Source organism: Xiphophorus couchianus, chromosome 3, assembly GCF_001444195.1.
Source record: "Xiphophorus couchianus chromosome 3, X_couchianus-1.0, whole genome shotgun sequence".
Classification (NCBI taxonomy): domain Eukaryota; kingdom Metazoa; phylum Chordata; class Actinopteri; order Cyprinodontiformes; family Poeciliidae; genus Xiphophorus; species Xiphophorus couchianus.
The window spans coordinates 2,654,427-2,676,025 of record NC_040230.1 but is presented as its reverse complement, the minus strand read 5'-3'; the positions used below and the strand labels follow the sequence as shown (position 1 = coordinate 2,676,025).

General features: G+C 37.6%; 1 protein-coding gene across 2 annotated transcripts in view; it reads right to left on the bottom strand.

The window, feature by feature from the left end:
• Positions 1–56: 56 nt before the first annotated feature.
• ntrk1 (neurotrophic tyrosine kinase, receptor, type 1) overlaps positions 57–21,599 on the bottom strand; it is a 37,706-nt gene continuing 16,163 nt past the window's right edge. The window contains exons 8-17 of one of the 2 annotated variants that reach the window (XM_028012317.1): positions 19,615–19,947; positions 19,373–19,390; positions 19,233–19,291; positions 19,049–19,151; positions 17,833–17,988; positions 16,127–16,257; positions 13,884–14,056; positions 8,781–9,021; positions 8,526–8,684; positions 57–2,007 (exon numbers count right to left, since the gene is read on the bottom strand). In XM_028012317.1, the coding sequence (XP_027868118.1) occupies positions 1,822–2,007; positions 8,526–8,684; positions 8,781–9,021; positions 13,884–14,056; positions 16,127–16,257; positions 17,833–17,988; positions 19,049–19,151; positions 19,233–19,291; positions 19,373–19,390; positions 19,615–19,947 (1,559 nt within the window). In that variant the 3' untranslated portion in view covers positions 57–1,821. The remainder of the gene's footprint in view (positions 2,008–8,525; positions 8,685–8,780; positions 9,022–13,883; positions 14,057–16,126; positions 16,258–17,832; positions 17,989–19,048; positions 19,152–19,232; positions 19,292–19,372; positions 19,391–19,614; positions 19,948–21,599) is intronic. The other variant, XM_028012319.1, reaches the window with a different exon arrangement.

Here is a 21,599-nt window from a genome sequence, read left to right as displayed (position 1 = left end):
AGTATCTTAATGATGGATTGACTGATGCACAGGGACTCTGATGCGCATTTTTTTCCCAAACAACTTTATTTTTAAGGCCAGACAATATACAAAGTGCTGGAGGAACAATGAAGATACAGTCCGAGTCAGAAGTTTACGTACACTCAACATGAGCATCGACGTCATTATTACGTCTAAACGAAATAATTCGTTTATTTTTTAAACCGTGAAGAGATAGTAGAACATGCAACTATCCTGATTTAAATGGAGTTCATTTTATTTGGCTTGTTTGTTTTCCAAGCATTTTCAGCAGGGTTGGGGATTTGGGAAGCCATTAACAATTTTGGATGTGTGGGGTGTGTGTGTGTGTGTGTGTGATATGTGTCCACATTTCTACATTGCAAAAACACAAAATCTTACCAAGTCATTGTCTACTTTTTGTTTTTGCACAAAATATCTTAGTACACGTGAAATAAAACAAAGCTAATTCCCAAGTAACCTTTAGGCAAGAAATATGAGCTTGTTTAAAGCCAATAATTTCTTAATATTATTGGGAATATTCCACTGGAAAATGATTTTACTTGCAAGACACTTTTCCTGTGTTGTGACATAATCTACCAATGGAACTAGTACTTTTTAAAATCAATATTAAGGAATTATTGATTCTAAACAAGCTGAAAAGTCACTTGTAAGTTGTTTTCTTACTTTAAGTGCACTTAGATATTTGCTCTAAAAACCAGACTAAAATATTTGGTAATATTTTGTGTTTTTCAATGTTGGCTTTGCTACAAGATTAGGGTGAATTTCTGAGCTTGATTACACTTGAAAAAACACAAATTCAAACATGTGCAACTAAATGTTTTATCTGAGCCAGGGACTGATAAAAAAAAAAAAAAAAAAAGCTGGTTGGTTATAATAAATCAACAGCCCAAAATTAATAATGCAAAAAGTGTATGTAAACTTCTGATCTCTTCTGTACATAAATGAGACACTAATGCAGCGTATATACATGTAGTATTTACATGAAGCGCTGCAGTGGTTTGTTCACCTGATCTTGTTTTTTTTCTCCAGTTTCACTTTCAGCGCCATCTGTCCCTCCTGGAGTCGCTCTTTAATCCATCTGTTGCCTCTCAAACCATCTCAGGCTTTCACCCCCCCACCATCCTGCTCTCTTACCAGATTTCACTGCAGTGCTTTGATTTCCCCCCCCCCACCCCCCTTTCTCTCAGTCGCATGTTAAAATGTTGCTAATTTTGAAGAAAAAGCCAGTGTGGAGTGTGTGTCGCAGGTCAAACCGCCGCTGACTGGAAACGCATTTCTGGGCACATTAAATGTAAACATGGAGATTATTCTCTCCACTTCATATTCAACAAATCTTTTTGTTTCTTTTTTTTTTTTTTTGAAAAATAAGTATATGATACAGACAATTTGACACATGAAAAACATTCTTTCATTGGGTTTTTCTTATTTACATTGACATGAACCCCCCACTCAGATAAGTTACACAAACACTTTGCTGCTGCATCCAAATCCAGAAAACACTTTTTTTTTAAGCTGCAAAATCTTACGAAATCCTCATCTTCAAGTTACACTTTCCATGCACATCCCACTGATCCCACAGCAGATAAACTTTTTAACACTTTGGTAAACATTTGACATTTTTCCAGAGCAGCTCAGGGGAGAAAGCAGGACTCTGAGTCGAGTAGAAATGGGGCAAAAAGCTAATCTCCAAAATAGAAATAAAGCCTTAAATGAAGCAACATAAGCCGTTTACAGTGAATAACGTAAATCCCAACGCTTTGAGTCTTTGATTTCTGCTCCCTGGCTGCGTCTCGACCCACTTCAGCCCAGGATGTCCAGGTAAACGGACGGGTTCTTGACCAGCTCCAGCAGGTGGCTGTGGATGTCCTTGATGACCATCCTCTGCTGGGGCTCCCTCTGCCAGCAGCCGTGCATCAGCAAGTACACCTCCTTGGGGCAGGTCCGGGGCCGCTCCAGCTCCCGCCCCTGCGTGATGCATTCAATGGCCTGTTGGGATGGAAATAACATCGACTGATTCGATTAAGCATGAAAAGGACAGTTAGTTTATCTGTAAAATAAATGTAATGAAAGCTTTTTAGAATTTCTTTATTTTTGCTTTAAATGAGTAATTGTTTTTCACAAACTTGGGACAGACTCATAAAATTAAAAGCAAAAGTTAAAACATATTCATAAGAAGTTTAGTGGAAGGAAGAAGTGTGTTAGGGAAACTGCAACTTTGAGACAATTTTCAAGAAACCTTTTTACTTTCTGAAATGAGTGAAGTATTTTTCTCTGTATTCTAACTAAAGCTGGTACAGTAACAAAAAATATTAGTTTTTTAAATAATCATATAATCAATTTTAATTTCTATATTTAGGTTTTAAAATACAAACGAATGTAAAATGTTGACAGAAAAACTGATGAATATATTTTCTTCTTAGTGGAAAAAAGGCACATTGTTTCCAATTTTACATAAAAACATACATTCTTGGTAGCTAATGCAGTTATTCAATGAAAAACTGAAAACTGCGAAAGCCTGAATTTGTTATGTTTATATTTTAAAAAACATTCTTCAGGAGGCGAGGTCGATTCTGTTTCAAAGAAGGCCGTGCATTTCCTCAGAGTGTTTTAAAGAGAAACGGGTCAACAAACCTGCACTGGACTGTTTGTTGGTGAAAATCTGGATTTTAAAGCACAAAGTTCCAACAGACTTCACTAAACTTCACATGTTTACATTTGTGATGGTAGAACTTTAAAAGTTTTTTTTTCCTGCCTCAAGGAAACAGATTACATGGTTTCTGGGGGTTGCTATGGAGACACTTTGCTGCAGCTGTAAACCATCGTCCTGTGTAAAATAGCCCTTTGTGTCACGTTATATTTACACCTCAGGGAAACAAGAAGTCGTGGGTTACTGATTAAAAGTTCCTAGATACTGATCAGTTTAAGAAAATTAATAAATTAGAGAAATGGAATCTTATAGCAATTATTAGGGGTAAAAACTAACAGCAGCACCAGAGTAATTTACTGACTAAATGTGATCAAAGTAAAGGTTAGATCATTCCAATGATATATTTTTTATTATTCTAGATAATTTTTAAGGTCATAAAAGCTTTAAAAACTGGGGTGTTTTCTGTATTTACAGCGTTTTAACCAGGCTGGCTGATCCCTAATGTTTCCTTGTAGGCCCAGCAGGAATAAATCAGCAGCGCTCTTATGTATGGATCCAGTGAATGTATTGATTTACCCGCCTTTGTGGCAAGAAATTGAGACCACAAAGCTCAATGTCAAAAAGGTATCTAACTAAGCTCAGTGTTCAGGAGCCGAGCCCCACAGGCAGCTGAATATTCAGGCCAGAACCTCAGCTTCGCTGGTAAAAGCACTTTATAAGAGCTAAAATAAATCATTTCCAATGTTCACATTTAAAAGAACAAATCAAACACATTCAATAATCTTCTTCACTGCTAATGTCACAGCTCCACTCTGCCTACAGCAAATGATTAAATTTAATTATGTTTTCCGATCGGAAGAATGGAGTGAGGAAAACACCCATGATCATTTTGGACCATAATCAGATTTTGTTTTTTTCGAAGAGCCGACAGCTTTTGTGCATCAATCTACAGAATCAAGGACTGCGTGGGCAAATCTGTAAGAAAGATAACACTTCCACTGCAGAGAAACTTACATCAACTCTAACTTTGACTGGAAGAAAGTTCAGGAACATCTTTACTTTTCAATGACTGAGGAGAGGAAACCTGCATTCAGCTACAAAGATTTTAGACAATTTAGTCTCATGACAAATAAAAAAAATCCTCTTTCAGTACTAAAATTTACAAAAGGAGATAAAAACAGCAGCAGAACAAAAACACAACACATCACACTACATTATTTAACAAAAAACTCAAATCCAGCAGCTTCAGTTTGCATGTTAAAGGTCAAAGTTCATGTATTTAACTTATTCTACCAGTTAGAAACAGGCAGAATAAGTGAAACTTATGTATTAGATTTAGGTTTAAGTTTGCAAAGGTCCATCTGCATGAAGCTCAAGACTTCTGAGATCCCTGGACATAAAACACAGCAACATGTTTGGAGAAAACCGAACAGCCCCAGGCTAAAGGAAAGCACGGAGGAGGAGGGCTGATGATCTGGGCTTCCGCCTGGCAGTCCTCAGTTACATTAACACAGCAGGGCTACTTTTGCTGAAATCCTTTATTTTAATTTAGTTTTTTACATGGTTGTTCATGCTAATAATTAAACGCAACTGCAATCAGACTTCTCTGTGAGCAGTTTATGTCCACATTTACTGAGTCTGTCGCTCTCTGGTGCACAATTCTGATGAACGTCTCACAGTCTCAAAGTCGGCTGAGAATCTAAAAGATCGTTCAAGAATCAGACGCTTTGAATCCATCACATACATGTACAATTTAGCTTTTTTGTCTTATTGGTGCATTTGGCAACAACTGAAGGCACTTTTAACTTTGTTGTCCATGTGACAATGAAAAAGTTTCTATTGTGTTCTATTCTGTTCTAATACCACATATGGAAGAGGCACAAATCAGGGGAAAAGGTTGGAATTGAGTTGTTCAGACTGCTGTGGAAAAGTCAGACAAAAGGAATCGGTCAAATTTCCCGGACCATGAACTACTCTATAAACCAAAGAAACACTGACTCAAATATGCCACATCTGTCCGACACAGCAACAAATCTACAACGGATGAAAAAAAATAGAATGAAGTTGTTGCAACGGCCCAGTCAAAGCACAGCCTCCGAGTGATTGAAATGATTGGACAGAGCTGTGCAGAAAGTGAAAACTCAATGAACTGAAGCAATGTTGTTAGGAGAAGTGAGCCAAAATTCCTCCACAACTAGAGAGACAAATATTCTGATTTATTCCCCCAGCTTATAAAAACACACATCCTGTTTGATCTCACTCACTTCCTGTCAACTGGAAACTTAGAAAAGTAGAATAACCTCAACAACCAGAAAACTGTTCATTTCTTTACGCTGCCTGACTCCAAACTCAGAGCAGAACACACAAACAGTCCCAGCCAGTTCAGGATCGATCTTTCCTTCATTATGAAGTGTTCATGTTTTCTTATATCTAATGTTTTGAACAATGTAGGTTTTTGCATCCTCCTCCTGCTTTCAGCAATGTCCTATTTATCTGCTTTTCATGGCCCGGCGTCGCTTTGTGCTGCGTAGCTTCACTCCAGCAGACAAAGCTGCATGCTGCAGAACCAACATAAACATATCTTTATGTGTAGCAGTTAGCCTTCAGTTTACGAAGTGCAAGTCCGTTTCTGGATCCTGTTAAGTACAATAGAGGGAAAAAACTGAATTGTCTATTTACAGTGCAGACAATTACATTTAAAAGCTGTGAAGTTTTGGAGCTGATGTGTTCTGTAGGACCTGTGACGATGTTTGTTGAGAGGTTTATTCAGACAGAATAAAAGAATCAGCTTTTTCAAAACCGTCAAGGTTTCTGTTTGTCTTAGTGAGGAATGGTACAAAACATCAACAACACACACAAGCCAGTAACCAGCAAAAATCCCATAAACAGCTGTGGAACCGACAGTTTTCTCAGCTCATTAAAGGCATCATTGCTTCTAATTAGCCAATCAAAATCCACAAACAGATCTCCTATGAAATAGATTTGTTGACAGTTATGTGACACAAGCCAAGGTTCACATCAATCAATGTGTGTGTCTTTCTCACATCGCAATCTTCCAGATTAAAGATTGTTTGCTAATTAGCATTTAGCTAAAAATGAAGCTGAAAAATTGCAGATTTTTTCAAGACAGCTTCAGCTAAAAATGTTTGTACTGCTCTAACATGTCCTGCCATACACTTTCTCTAAATCTAGAAGGTTTTGATTATTAAGTAATGAAGAATATTGTTTAATTTTGAGACTATTGAACAGCAGTGTCTGCTAATGTCTCTTTAGCATATAATGAGTGTCCAGCACCATGGACAGCAGCACCTCTGATTCAAATCCCTAGTTTTATATTTTGTTTCCACTCAGGTTAAAATTAAGACTTCTCAACATCTGGAGTAAATTGTTTTTCCTCAGAGAATTAGCAACTTACTAATGCTACCTTAAACGTTGCTTCCTTTTGAGGTTTTTTTTCTCTCCAAAAGTGTCTTTTCTGGTTGAAATCATTGACTGATCTTCTGTATTCACATATGTGCAGTCTCTGTGCTTCTACTCGGAAGAGAAAACACTCACAGCTTAGTGTTTTGTTCGTCTCCCTGTTCCCTGGTTGGAGACATTGATAGAGTAGTTGAGGCCACTAACTCGATGAAGTTAGCATTTCTACATCTAAGTTTGTATCTATCCAGACTGAGCTGATAGCAACAATAATTATGTCATTCTTTCTGATGGAAACTACTCTCAGGCTAGAGGTTCCTGGTTCAACCCATTAACGGAGATATTGCTTCAGTAACTCTGTGTACTTTTTTTTCCCCTCACAGAAAGTTGTTCCTTTCTACTTTTGCAACATTCTTACATTAAAGGGTGAGTTGCTGCAGTGATTTAAGATAATGTGTTGTGAAATTGTGCCATAAAAATAAACTAGTGAATTAAAATTTTTAATCAAACCTTGCAATCGACAGTGGACAAAATAAGTAAAATTTTTCAATTCAAAAACACTTTTTGCTGCTAAATTATAGAATAAATAGACATATGAGGTCAATAACAAAGATATTAATTATTGTAACCATCAGATTAATGAAAAATGCTACTATATCCATTCAAAGTTCGCATGTTGCTGCTGCTACATGTTTAGCATTAAGATGCTATTTTAGGCTTGAATAGCTTTGCTAATAGGCTACTTCCTGTTAGCACAACTTGAACACAACAATAGTATTTTACAGCATCCCATCAGATCATTTTTCTGAATTAAAAATTTAGCCCTAGTGGGCCAAAAGAAGCTGCTCTTTGTCCCATCGCTGCTGTTGGTTGTGCATCAAATTCATGGGTGTACCAGAAACATGCAACAAAGGTTCCAGCTCTGAATTTTGTAACAAAAAAACAAACAAAAAAAGCAATTAATTCTGCTAAAATTCTTTAATATATAAATTAAAATGTATGTACTAAAATCCCTAAAAGAAACTGAATTGTGCTGAATAGCAAATTTAAATACAGTCAATCCTCTGTTTTGTAATAAGTGCTGAGAAAACCAACTGTGAAACTTAACTGTAATCCTCTAAAGCAAACACACTAAACTTTCTGAATCCAGACATCCTGCCTCACCAGTTTTCATCTTTAAAAGCAGCATTACTCTATACAGATCTGTGTCCATTAGCAGCGACTCTGGGACAATTGAAAGCAGCCAGTAATGTCTGCAGAGACTGGTACAGTTCACAGCTTTGCTCCGCTCAGTGCATAAGGCACTGTGGAGGATCTCCACCTGACTCTTTTTACTGCCGTTAACCTTTGCCTGATTAAGTGAGCAGAAGATGCCCAGTCACCAGAGCCACTTCACACCAAAATGAGCCGTCAGACAGTCGACTCCTAACGAGCCACTGAAATGCCTGCTGCCGCCACGTCGGGTTGGGGTGATTTATCTCCGCCGCTCAGTATTTAGGCAACATGATAATTTCACCTGTCCCTCACCAGGCGAAACAGATTAGGATAACGAGGTTACACCTTATTGGCATAGGGCAAAAATGAAGCCAATGAGATTAAAATTGAGTGCAGAGGAAAAGTGATCCACCCTTCTCTGGAAAGAAGAGCGGCTCCTGGCCTGTAATAGCACCGCTGCGGTCACAGTGGAGACCCACTTCTTGGTGCTTAAGCTAAAAAGGCCAGACTGGACCGCCCTTAATTACTATGAACTTATTGATTAGCTCAAGAGTGCAGAATATGTAAGGCTGCAATGGGCTGACAGGTAAAACGATGAGAGAGAAACAATCCAGACTCGGGTATCTGTGCCAATATGAGTTGAAAAGTTCATTTAAAGGATAACAATTTGATTAATTCAAATCAAAACATGTACAGTAGAGGTTAGTCACCATCACAGTTGACATTTACATGGCATTATTACAGGCACTAAGAATGCTTCTTCCAGTTAAAACTGTTTTTTCTTTCCACCATCACCATATACTTGTTAAGGAGGAGGGATTGCTGCAAAGTGAATAAATACCTTTTTGGCAATACATTGGACCCCTGCCTATTTGTGGATTTTTTTGTGCAACTTAACTCCAAATCATTCATAGAAAACTCAATTATTTCAATATTTTTTTCTTAAATACATATTTTAAAGTATGTATGAATATATATATATATATATATATATATATATATATTTATGTATTTTTTTTTCACTTTTCCTTTCTCATTTTCTGTTTTTATCAAAACCAGAACAACACACTCAGGCCACCTTAAACTCATGTCAAATCATACATTAATTTTACTTTAACTTCAATTTTAGAATTGTCAGTAAGGACTGAAAATAAGTTATATTAAATATATTCCACCAAACTGAACAAGAAAAGTAAAATGTTGCAATAAAAAGCATTTTATTTACCTCACTGTTTGACAGCTGGTACCAGGGTTGTTTGCCGTAGGTGAAGATTTCCCAAAGAACGACTCCGAAGCTCCAGATGTCGCTCTCCGTTGTAAACTTCCTGTACATGATGCTCTCCGGCGGCATCCAGCGGATCGGAAGCATCGTACGTCCACCAACCTGAGGATGAGGGCGTTCATCCAGCAAAACACTTAACCACACAGAATAAATATCAAAGGAAACAGCTAAAATGTTGGTGGACCTCCAGACACGTACCCGGTAGTAGTCTGTGCTGTAGATGTCTCTGGACATACCGAAGTCTCCGATTTTCACCACCAGGCCTTCTCCCACCAGACAGTTGCGTGTGGCCAGGTCACGGTGGACAAAGTGCAGCGATGCCAGGTAAACCATGCCTGAGGCGATCTGGGCGGCGATCTGCAGCATCTGGGGCAGAGTCAGCTGGCCCAACGGGGGCAACTTGGACTCCTCCAGGATACGAGCGTCCGGGCCGTGAGCTCTGTGGGGGAAACGCAGAAGACAGGTGCCGGTTATTATTGGTATGTTAGTTGTTTAAATCGGCAGTATTATGTGTTTTTCAGTATATTCGAGTAACTATGTTAACTTCAGTTTCTATATAAATGCTACTTATATCAAATATGACTTAAAAGAAATTTGACTTTGTAATTTAGCGCCTTGAAATTGGGTCTGAAACTCCTCCTTCTGGAAGTCATCACAGCATCACTCCTCTATTAACGCTTAAAAAAACAATTTTTTATCAGAGTTTTACTGATTAGCAGCTCGTATAATGCCACCAGGTGCTTGCTAATTGCTGTCGGCTAGTCTGAAGGAGCTGAATGGGGGAGTCGCTGCTTCATTTCATTTGAAAAAGGTGAGGGGAACAACTTCACTCAGCTACATGGATGAGTAATAAGTGAACCGTTTTATTTAAAAGATTTACAATAATTTAGAAAAAGTTAAACATTTTAGATTATTCACACAAAGAATGAAGTTTTAAACTCTTTACTGCCATTAATTATAATGATTTTCTGCTTACAGATCAAGAAAACACGACGTTTAAGAAAATCATAAGAAATATTGCTTGAAGGTTGTTCCTCTCAAAATCTGACAAACGAACCTCAGCTGATCTTCAAAGCACGTTGGGAACCTGTATATTAAAACACATAATAGCTGCTGTTATATGTTTGTATTTTAAGAGCGGAACATGAGAGCCGTAATAAATGCAGACAAGGTCATGTGGGCCCACATGGCTGAAGAACCTGCAGGTCTTTGTAATGATTCATCTACTATTGGCTGTTTATGATTATGAAAACACTCAGATTGGCCTCTCAGCGTGTTTGTAATTACGGCACCAACCTTGGGTCACCTGAGGTACAATGACCTCAGCGAGCAATCTGCAGATTGAACACTTCCAGTCCCATCCAGTCCAAGCCGTGGTCAGCACCACCGCGCCACAATAAAGCCATTTAAAGCCGACGCTTAATAGAAAACACGAGGCTTGTAATACGCCCACAATTGATTTGCAATAATGTAATCCAGAGATGCAGAGCACATTAACGCGCTGTTGTTTCTGCGGATCATGAACACCCACTCTGACATCCAACTGGCTAAATGAGCAAATCACAGCTGATGTGTCTCCATGTGTCATCCATCCATCCTAATCTCTCTCCTCTCCATATTACAAAGGAAGTTGTCTATACAATCACTATTAGTTTAAAAGGCAGGTGGCAGGGTGGGAAAGCAGCTGCAACGTGGGGGCTCTCAAAGAACTCACCCACTCTGTTTTCTGGAAATGTGATTTCGAACTGTCCCTGAACATATATCTCAGGAAAAGCCTGTGTGAATGCACGCACGTGTGTTTCTTTCTTTTTTTTTTTGGATGGAGGGGTGGCGTGTGTTTTCATTTCCAGTCTGTCTCCTGTGCAGGACACCCGGCGATCTGTTTTAACTCCGTCTACTCCGGTACTTTCTCAGATTGTTTCCAAGGTGCCAACTGAGCTCTGATTGGTTCACTTCCCTTCAAGTCCTTCTGCTGCTTTCTGAATGATTTATCAAAATTTAAAAATATAAGCTTTGTAAGTGTAAATGTAAGCTTTTCTTACATTTCTTACAAGCTTTTCTGTCAGTATGTTAAACAGCAAAAAGTCATTTTGTAAATGACCCCTTAGATAATAAATCAGTTCAACAGCAGCAGACTTTTCTGCTTTTGCTCAAATGTTTTTCTTTTTTTATTATCAGTGTTTCTTAATGCAGAAAAATCTTCTGAAGATTAAAGTCTATCATTTTTATTAATACCATCTCGCTAATAATGAAGCTGCCCTCGGCCTTGACTCGTTTTGAATCGCATCCTGGAGCTTCAGGTTTATTTAGCTCACACATTATCCAACCTAACATGAGCCGAGCAGATAAAATGATATTCCATCACTGTATCCTTGAAGCATAAACTGAGTCTAATTATTGCAAAAGATGCAGAGGAGTTGAGATCTTTCTGGGCTTTGACTGACCTTCTTTCCATCCAGAACTTGTACAGTTCTTGGGTCGAGAAAAAGGCAGATAACATTTTTGCAGATCTCACACATCCTGGACACAGTCTGTTTAGACGTTTAGCTTCAGGTGGCACTACAGATAAACTCCCATAAACACAATAAAAACTAATAAAAACCTAACAGCCTGTGAAGTCATCAATTCTTTTGGGAAACTAAAAAAAACCCCAAAAAAACCTTTTGCACAATCACAACAATTGTTCTCTATTTCTTTCTTTTATACAAAAATAATGTCTGAAAATACATACACATATTGTCCCTTAAGCCTAATTTTTATTTTGATTAAAGTTTTATATTTACGCTTTATGGATGCACACTGAGTGCTTGATAACTGATACATTTCTTTTGTTGTGTAAAAAAATCTTAACCAGTAAAGCTGATTCTGATTCATCAAACACAACATTTGCATTCATCTATAAATAATCAATCATCTTTCATTCCTTTAGTTTCTCCTAAATTCAAAACTTTTCTATCTGGAGCAGTTTTTTTCTTTCATGTTACACATTACAAAGAAAAGATTTAAATTTAAACAAAATCAGCAGGTTAGAAAAAAACTCAGAGATTACATTTTTCTAACTTTGTTTTATTGAAATGTGGCCTTTAAGCAGTAAAGTGAATTTTCTTTGAAAACGAATGAAGCAAATAAACCCGATTTGCACAAAGATAGGTGGGAAAGTCTTTTCCACAAATGTGCCAAACAAAAGCTTTGTTTTCCCAAAAACATTTCCGAAATTCATAAAGATTAAGCTTCAGAAGAATCACAAATCTGATGGAAACAAAAGAAAAAAATTAACTTGGATTTTTTTCCTTCCAGAGAATTTTATTTAACAAAACCATTCTGGGTCATATGAAAAAAAGATCAGCCAGAATTTGGCATATCTTCATTGCTAAAACACACAATTGACACAAATTCAGGTTCAGACACAAATTAGCCTGATTATATGTTATATATTTGTTAGATTTTCAGTTTATATATAAGATCATTGCACCTGTTTACTCAGGACATTCAGATTTAACTAAAAACAATAATAGGATGAAGAAATGTCCAGTTTTCCCTCAAACCAATCCAGATTTCAAGAATAAAATAACGGTAAATAGAAGCTGCTGTTCAAGGACTTAAAAATAAGACGGAGGTTGTGTCTACTGTTTAAGAAAAATCTGAATATTACAAAAAAAACATGGAAAAACCTTCATCACATATTTCTCAACATTTCTGAATGGCTTTTTGGCAACTTTTAAAGCAGCTATTTATGTTGAGAATAAGATGGAACAGAGAGAATTTAATTTCAAAGACGCGGTCAGAGGGAACCTGAGTGGATCCACGCCAGCGTGTGGCCTGCCATTACCTGCAGGAGAGTCTCAATGCATGAATCACATACATTAGAGCCGTGAAGGCTTGATATGTTGATGGAGCCGGTGCGTGATATGGTGATAAGTTGTCAGGGGAAAAATAAGAAAAATAAGAGCTAGAAACCAGGGAGCTTCAACTTTTGAAACGGCAACAAGAGCACAGAAAATACAATTTATATGAAACTCCTTTTGCAATTGTGCCTAAATTAACCTTCTGTAGTAATTAACAAGAAATGAACAGCCTTTGGAAAGTTGCAAAAATTAGACCTCTATTCAGACAAACCTACTTTTAATTTAGAAGTGTTATTTACAGACAAAGCAAATCAGCCATTTGACCGCTTGCACAGAAGAAAAGAATCAGTTTGAAAAACAGAAACAGCCTTCAGTAAAATTTTAAACTATCTCCTCATTTCCTCTAAAATTAAAGTTGTGTATTTATCTTTTTTTTACCTGGAAATTTAGAGCAAATATCAAGTGGATTCAAAATAAAAGAAATTAGCTAATATTTCACTTTATGATTATAGTATATCAACATGGTTCCCCATCTAGTGTAACAATTTACAGACACTGATGATATTTTAGAATTAGTTTTATTTTAATTTAAAGGTAAATTTAAATAAATTCTGTTTTATTGTTTTTTTAAACAATAAAACAAATATCTAAATTTTCCATGTAAATATAGATTAAAATGGACAAAACAGGGTTATTGTCTGCTTCCACTCATTTGGTCTTAATTCATTAATCAGTTTTAATCTGTATAATTATGCAATGTTTGATTTTTACTATTTTGCATGCAGAAAATAATCCTAATTAAAGTGAAATTAGAAACCACTGAACCAGTCTGCAGATCACAAAGGAAGGACTTCAAAAGCCTGTATTTTATTGAGAAGTGTAGAAACACCTGTATGTCAAAGCTAATGCATAAAATGCAATATTTAAAACAGCAGAAAAAAGTAACTTTACTGTTAAAACTAATTTATTCTGTTTCTTCTCTGCTTCAATGCTTCAAAATGTTCGGACCAAATGATCCACTATGAGTCTATTAGTTATGTTGTGTGTGAAAAAGTCCATTGATCAGATAGAAAACATTCAACCTCACAGCTACAGAAGATTCTTTTGAGCTTTCCCCCCCAAAGATTACAGTTAGGGGACTAATTTCTTCATTCACTTAGCGACATTATTATTCCACCAATCCGCTCAGCCTTACTGTACATGATGAAAGGCATGATGGCTGTGCTCCACTTAGCTGCTTCAGATTCAGGCTCCTGTATTGTGAGAGCAGACGTACTGCTGGGAAACGTTCCTACTGTGCTTTTCCTACTCTGACACATTTGCCATGAAGGCGTTGCTGCTGCCTTTCATCCAACACTTTTAGGGGTCTAACATTAAGCAGCATGAGGACCAACAGCTTGGGCGGCGGAGACTCGGCGGCCCACTGCAGAGGCGGGATGTGTGGTCTTGTACGTACCGAAGGAAGCGGTTGAGGTCTCCGTGTCTCATGTACTCGAACACCATGGCCAGCGGCTCGCCGTCTGTGCACACGCCGTAGAAACGCACGATGTGTTGATGCTGGAGGACTGTCAGCAGCTCGGCCTCCCGCTGGAAGTCCTGCCGCGTCGACTCGTTGGCATCCTTCAGAGTCTGTGAACAAACAACGGTTGCACCAAAATAAGACACTTTCTGTTACATCATAGTGTTACTTGACCTTTTGCACTTATAGGATCATTTTTTTGAGGGTGGTTTTTCAAATACAATTAAATGACACGAGCCTGTGAATGTGTTTATGTTTAATATCATTTTGAAGGTCAGTTTAAACATTTTTCCTTTGTGTTTTTGTGCAATATCTGAATGAGTTGTCACAGATAAAAAAAATACACTTACAAGGTCATTGGCAGATAAGCTGACTTTTGTGAATTCAGTTATGAGAAAGATATTATAGACAAATGAATGCACGGCTTCTATCACATTTAGTATGAATAACACCTATTTTAGGATTATACTATGTATTTAAAATGCTGCAAGGCAACTTGAAAATTATAATTTTTCAGTAAAATTATAACAGAAATGTGTAAGAACATGCCACAAATCAGTGAAGGGGATTTTAGGTATCATACCAAAGGAAGTCTAAAGAAAAAATTAAATAAATTAGAAACAAAATGTCGAGTGTTTGTTGTAGCGCCTTAATTTCTTATGATTTACATAAATGTGAGCCGTGTTGTTTTTATTTGAAAGCTCAGGTGGGGCACACAGCTCTGGAGAATGTTTACTGTTTTGATTTGTTTTACTTTGGGATTCCTCAGGGCTTTATTACTGGAACACTTTCACTTTATTATCTGGTCATGAGCAAAATGGTTTGGGAATTAATAAAAGAAACTAACAAAGTTTAAATTCTGCTGAAAATCTGTGATCTACGGTCAGAACCAGGTCCATAGTGGGAGACTAACATATTTTAATTTCACCACTGCTTGACTTATTTTGATGTGATTTGTTGAAAATACGTTTTAACTTCTTTAAATTTAATTACCTTCTGTTCTTTGTACTGTTTTTCACCACAACATGTCTTGTTTCTGAGTCAAGAAAGCTTTTAATAAAATAATTAAAATATTTGTTAAAAGTAGTTAAAAGATTTGTCTCTGAACTCTGTCTGAACGTTAAGGGAATGTTCCCGGAATGACGCCTTTCAACGCCTTGGCGAAGATGAGTAACGATGTATTGTAAAAGCTTACATGTGTGATTAATGCACTGATAAATGTGAGCAGATGCATATTCCATCATCTCCTTGTATAAATTTTTCCCTCTGTGGTTTCCATTAACCTGGTGTAACATGAGGTGGGTATAAAACCACCTGACAGCCTTTTAACAACAATGGCTCACTCTAAAACCACAAAGTATTATTCCAACAATGCACTGGAGGAGGAAACAGCTTTAAAAGAAGAAGTTAAAGTCGACTTTTATTGGGTATTATTTTATTTATTTGTCAGTGACTAGAGAAGAAAAAGTTCTGTACACATCTACATATATAAAAAGATATAAATTAAGCAAAATAAGACTAATTTATGAATTTATTATTGTAAAGTTATCCTGTCTCAACTGGAATTGGGAACTTTTGTTCAAAAATGTTCAACAATGCATGATTACTTTTTTTTCTTTTTTTTTTTAAAGTTTGCTCAAAATTCACGTGACAACTGAATGGAAACATATGACAGTATAAACTTCTTAACTAATGCCCTGACTGTAAACATGACGATGTTCAGATGAGGAGCTTTTATCGTGTGGCTATTTCAGAGAAGCTAACAGAAATGAGCCTTTACGTAGCGTCACATTTATACTCCAGGAAAACTGGAAAAGACGGATTACTGTTAAGAAATTTCTAGACATTTTGATCAATTTATTAAAAAAATTTTAAAAAGCTTCCGTGTATTTTCTTTCAGATCTGGAAGAAAACAACTGCACTTTAGCTTCAATAATGCTCTGAACCAGGGATGCCATTTAGAGAAGAATCAGGACTTCTGAACACCAACTGTAACTTTGTTGCAGCAGGAATAGAAACTTTCTGTTTTTATTACCACAAACGGCCTCTTTACCGGTGACTCCTCTGCTCGGACCACATACTAACAGCTGACATTTTCACTGCTGCTGCAGATGTTTAGAGCACATTAGTTGTTAAATTGCCTCTGAAGCGGCAGAGGGGACGATGTAAGATTTCCTCACCTTAATGGCAACCAGCATCTTGTCGTTGTCGGGGCTGAGGTTCGCACACTCTGCCAGGTAGACTTTGCCGAACGCTCCTTCACCTAGCTCCCACTTCAACACAATGTCCTGCCGCTTAATGTGCTGCACACCTGCAACAACAAGAAAGAGACGCAGCTGTGAGGGAGCCGTTGCTGAGATCTGATCCAAGCCAAAGCAAGTTTTCGTGAGCTACACTTTTGCTAAAACCTGGAGCTGATCTGTCTGAATATTTTCAAACTTGCTTATCCTCACAGGGAAAAAGTACCAATGTATCCCCTAATTGTTCTTATATGTTTATCATCTTTAAATGTTTCAGATTATGAAATTAATTTTAATATTAGATGAAGATAAGTAAATTTGTTTACATTTGATGATTTTATCTATAAGGGGATAAAAACTGATCCAAACCAACCAAGTCCTGGGTGAATAACTTGAATGTTTGTGCCACCTTACCAGCAACAACTTCAAGCATTTCTGAGATCTGGAAATTATGGATTTTTAAAATCTACTCTTCTTTGCAAAATTGTTTAAAGTCAATAGCACTGTAGGATTTTTGAGCAGGGTTGAGCAGTTTAGGGAATTGCCACATTGGATTTCCTATCCGATCCTGGGGAAGCCAAATGTTACCACTGAAGCTGACAGGTCCGGTTCTTCGCACCCAGTCCAAGTTAAAACATGTTAAAACATACCACATGCAACTAACATATCTAAATACTGGAACAATAATTAATAACATAGCAAGCTAGCAAGCAAAATATCTAGGTTAAGTATTTAGTTAGCAAACTAAATATTTAACCTCAAAATAAATATGTTTCAAACTAAATATGTATTTGGTAAGCTAAATATTTAGTTGATATGCAAAAATTACTTGCCAATAACCAGAAGTGGACTACCAAAGTTAAAGCTGGATCTTGCGAATCTTTAATTAAACTCCTGCTACTGTGACTGATACACTTCATCATTGTTTCTTTTCCTCTCAACAACAATTACAACATTTCAATTTAAAACATTGGATGAGCCGCTTAAATGGCAATACAGACGTTCACCAATGGATTTAGAGCAACAGACGTTTATGTAGAAGTTCACAAGACCCAGCTTTTATTTTGATAGTACAATTCTGGTTATTGGTATGTGAATTTGCATATTTGTTAAATATTTACCAAATATGCTAGCAGTTAAATATTTTGTTTGGAGGTAAATATTTAGTTTGTGAACTAACTATGAATATATTAGTAGTACTGAACAGGCAGCAGTCTAAGCATAGAGGTCCAGTCACTTGGGCTAGCTCTCCAGTTCTTGAGTTGATCAAATTTTTGTCCACTTCATTATTTCACTCACATATGGCTACTAATCACCACCCTAAACACATTCTAGAACTGACAACTAACTTGGACAAACTGCAACAAAATGCTAACAAAGGACATCATGCGTAAAAGGGATCAGGGTGTTTTTTCTTTTCGAGTCTAAGAAGGATTTTATTTTTTTTTACATTTTGACTCATTATTTCTTCTGAATTATAAGCAGATTGCATTAAGAGCGCTCACACAGTGAGACAAAAACACACCTTGAGAATTCATCTAAAAACCTTCTAAATATCTCAAACTATTTACTAATGAATTAAACAGAACTGTAATAAGAGCAGATGTATATAATAGTTATGGAGCATAAATTGCACCGGCGCTTACACATGTCTTTGTCCTTGATGATGCCACAGAAGTACTGCGGGTTCTCCACAAAACTTGATAAACCAGAGTCTTCGTCAGAGGAAGGCGGGCTGGTCCCAAAATTCATGAAGCGGAGTGAGACGGCCAGGTCATCCTCCTTACCGAGAACTGATGAGCCTAATGAAACACAAGAGACAAGCATGGCTGACGGATACATGACACCTAATCAGTCTCCAAACTCTTTTGATTGCAGCAGCCAACAAAAGAAGCAATTCTGGCCCAATTTTTCCCTTCTGAAGGACAAACATACTCCACTACCAACGTGGCGGCCCAGTCATTGGTACCATGGTGACAGATGATGACAAGCTCTAATAATCACCATCATCAACCATGCAGCAATCAGGCCACATTGAACTGGGGGAAAAATGACCATACAGGAAGCCTGGATGGTTAGCAACACCTGACTATGGCAAAGTATTAAAAGCCAAACAAGTGGGACCCAAATTGTGAAATCCACTCAGCAAGGCAAACCACAGAACCCCCAGAGTCCAAAACAGAAGAAAATGGAACAACAACGAGGGAGCCCAGAGGAGATGGAGGGAAGGAAAGAGGGAGCACGGTCCACTTAGGCAATCAGGCACACTTAGGAGCTCTGAGTGAGGAGAGAAAAGGGTGGGGCGTCCACACGGACCTAGCTTTTCCTCCATCCATCCATCCATCCATCAATCCGTCCATCCATCGTTTTTAATGGCTCTCACCACGTGGCGGTGGGCAGCGGAGGTCTACGCTGTAATTAAGGCACTTTGCCCAACAAACAAACAGCAGCTGCCTGTGTGCAAAGTTACATCACAGTGCAAGGCTGTATTAGTCCATTACACTCTGATTCCAAAGTGTAGTTTTGTGGAAACTCTGAGAAAAAATTTTTACTTTGAAGAACAAGGACAATTTTAATGGCAACAGAAGGAGATATTTTCTTATGTCAAACAAAATTTCATAAATCTGGTCACTGATCAAAAATTAAACATTGAATTTATGAATTTTGGGAAATTATAATGTTGACTTATTGTAAATATATATCTATACATAAAATGGCTGTGTATTTTTATGTGTTTTGGGCTGTTTTTAGAAGCAGTAGAGAAACAAATAGAAGTACATAATGTGAATTTAGCATAACAGATCCCCTTTAAGGTGTCAACATGTGGTTTAACTATCATGCAATTTTAAAGAACCCACTTACGGTGAATACCAAACTTGGTTTGGTGACCACACTTGTTAATGATCAAAACTGTGATGAGCAGAAAGATGCAGGTGAACACAGCCAGGCCCACAGCAACAGAGACCTGCCAAACACACAAGTTAAATCAAATAAACTGGCCTGGTCTAAATCTAAAAAGACTCTTAGATTCTCAGCAAACACATACCACAAACACCCGACTCTCTGAATTCTCTGTAACGTCCACGACCGGTTTGTTAGATGGACCTGAGAGATAAAATACACAGGAAGTTAGTACTGAGAAGATACACAGAAATTATAAGGAGTCATAGTCAGTTGAGAACTTACTTGGATCCCCATTAGAGACTAGCATGAGGGATGCAAGAGAATATAAAACATATTTAATGCAAAACAAACTTAGATTGGTAGACCAAAAAAAAAACTCAATAAATGGTATTTTAGTTGGAGGCACAAGATTAAAGCAAATCTATGAAGATGTGTGATGCTGATTATCTAGTTTTTGTTTGACTCTAATACAGCTGTTAGTTCAGATCGATCATCAATCACTTTTTTTTTTTACAGGAACTCACCTATCATGATCCCCTCGGGATCACCTTTATCAAAAGGATTTTCCATAAACATCCCGACAGCCGTGGCATTTTCCCCTCCGAGCTCGTTCACCGCAACCAGAGTGTAGTTTCCGTTGTTCATGTGGGTCGGCTTGTTTAAGGTTAGGCAGCCATGCTTCACTGACCCGTCGTTCGAGTCCGGGATGAACTGTATGAAGATGAATTTGCTTTTTCTGTACGGTTCTCCATTGAAGAACCAGGAGATGAACGTGGCAGGATTCCCGTCCACAGCGAACGGGAAGCACCAGTGGTGGTGTTTCACGGCGTCCTTGAAGAAGATGATTTTGGCTGGAACTGCATGTTTGGGGTTCAGATGAGGTAGGAGACAGAAATACATTTTACAATTACTTTTATCCACTCTTATTTCTTTATATTTTAAGTCATTTTGAAAGAATTTGATCAATACTTTTCCAGATTTTCTGATGACGTTTCATGGTTTTATTTGGACTTAGAATGTTCTGGTTCTTTAGTTGGTGCAGGATTATTTTTAGATTTTCAGTTTCCCGTTTGTTAAGCAAAGACTAGCTCTCTAAAACCCCTGTTCTAATAGTTCAACCTCCATTTATATGCTAAGCTCTAAGCCAGCTAAGCTAATGTACAGTCTTCTTCTTGATATTTATTGGCAGTTGTCAAAAAACGTGAAGTAGCACTACCGCCACCTACAGGTATGAACAACATGTAGTCTTCATTATAGGATACAGCCAATCAAAGCTAATAGAGGGAGCTGGAGCCATTCTGGATTGGCTGCTTGGCAGGTTGAGTGGCATTTTGACTTCCAATATCAGTTTCATAAGTTAAATTATCTATTGAATATTTTAAATTCAATGTGTTGACATAGATGATTTTAGATCATCGTCTGCTCCTTTATTGTGTGGAGTACCGCAGGGCTCGATACTTGGACCTCTTTTGTTTTCTTTATATTTGCTTCCCCTTGGGTCAATATTTAGGAAACATAATATTGCTTTTCATTGCTATGCGGATGATACACAAATTTATGTGCCCCTCAATCGTAAGGGAGTCAATACAGTACCAATTTTAATGGAGTGCCTTGATGACATAAAAACTTGGATGGCTCTGAATTTTTTGAATTTTAATGAAAGAAAGACGGAAGTTATTATTTTTGACCCTGGTACTACCTGCAAGTCCACTCCTGTGGATTTGGGTCCGCTATCACATTACGTAAAGCCATTTGTTACAAATTTGGGCTTTGTAATGGACGCAAATTTTAAGTTGGATAAACAAATCAGTGCCGTTGTGAAAACGAGCTTTTTCCATTTGAGGCGGCTTGCTAAGATTAGGAATATGGTACCAGTGGATTATTTTGAAATATTAATCCATGCTTTTATTACAACACGACTGGATTACTGTAACTCCTTATATGTGGGTGTCAGCCAGTCTTCTTTGTCCCGTCTTCAGCTGGTCCAGAATGCGGCTGCTCGGCTCTTAACTGGATCGCGGAAGAGAGAACATGTTACCCCGATTTTATATTCTCTGCACTGGCTGCCAGTACATTTCAGAGTGCATTTTAAGATTCTTTTATTTGTATTTAAATCTTTAAATGGCCTTGCTCCCTCCTATCTCTCTGAGCTGCTACATATACACTGTCCTCCTCGAGCTCTTAGATCAGCGAGCCAAATGAACCTGGAGGTGCCGAGGACTTCCAGGAGGCAGAGAGGAGACAGGGCGTTTGCTGTTGCAGCTCCCAAACTTTGGAATTCTTTACCTATGTTGGTAAAACAGGCCCCCTCTTTAGCAATTTTTAAATCTGCTCTTAAGACTTACCTTTTTCGGTTGGCCTTTGATTCGGTTTGAGATGCTGCTTTTCTGTATTTATCTGGGTATGTTTATGTATTATATAGAGTGTTTTACGTCACTGCATTGTTGGTTTTGATGTGTTTTAATTTTGTTTTTATTTGTTTAATTTTGTGATTGTGCAGCACTTTGGT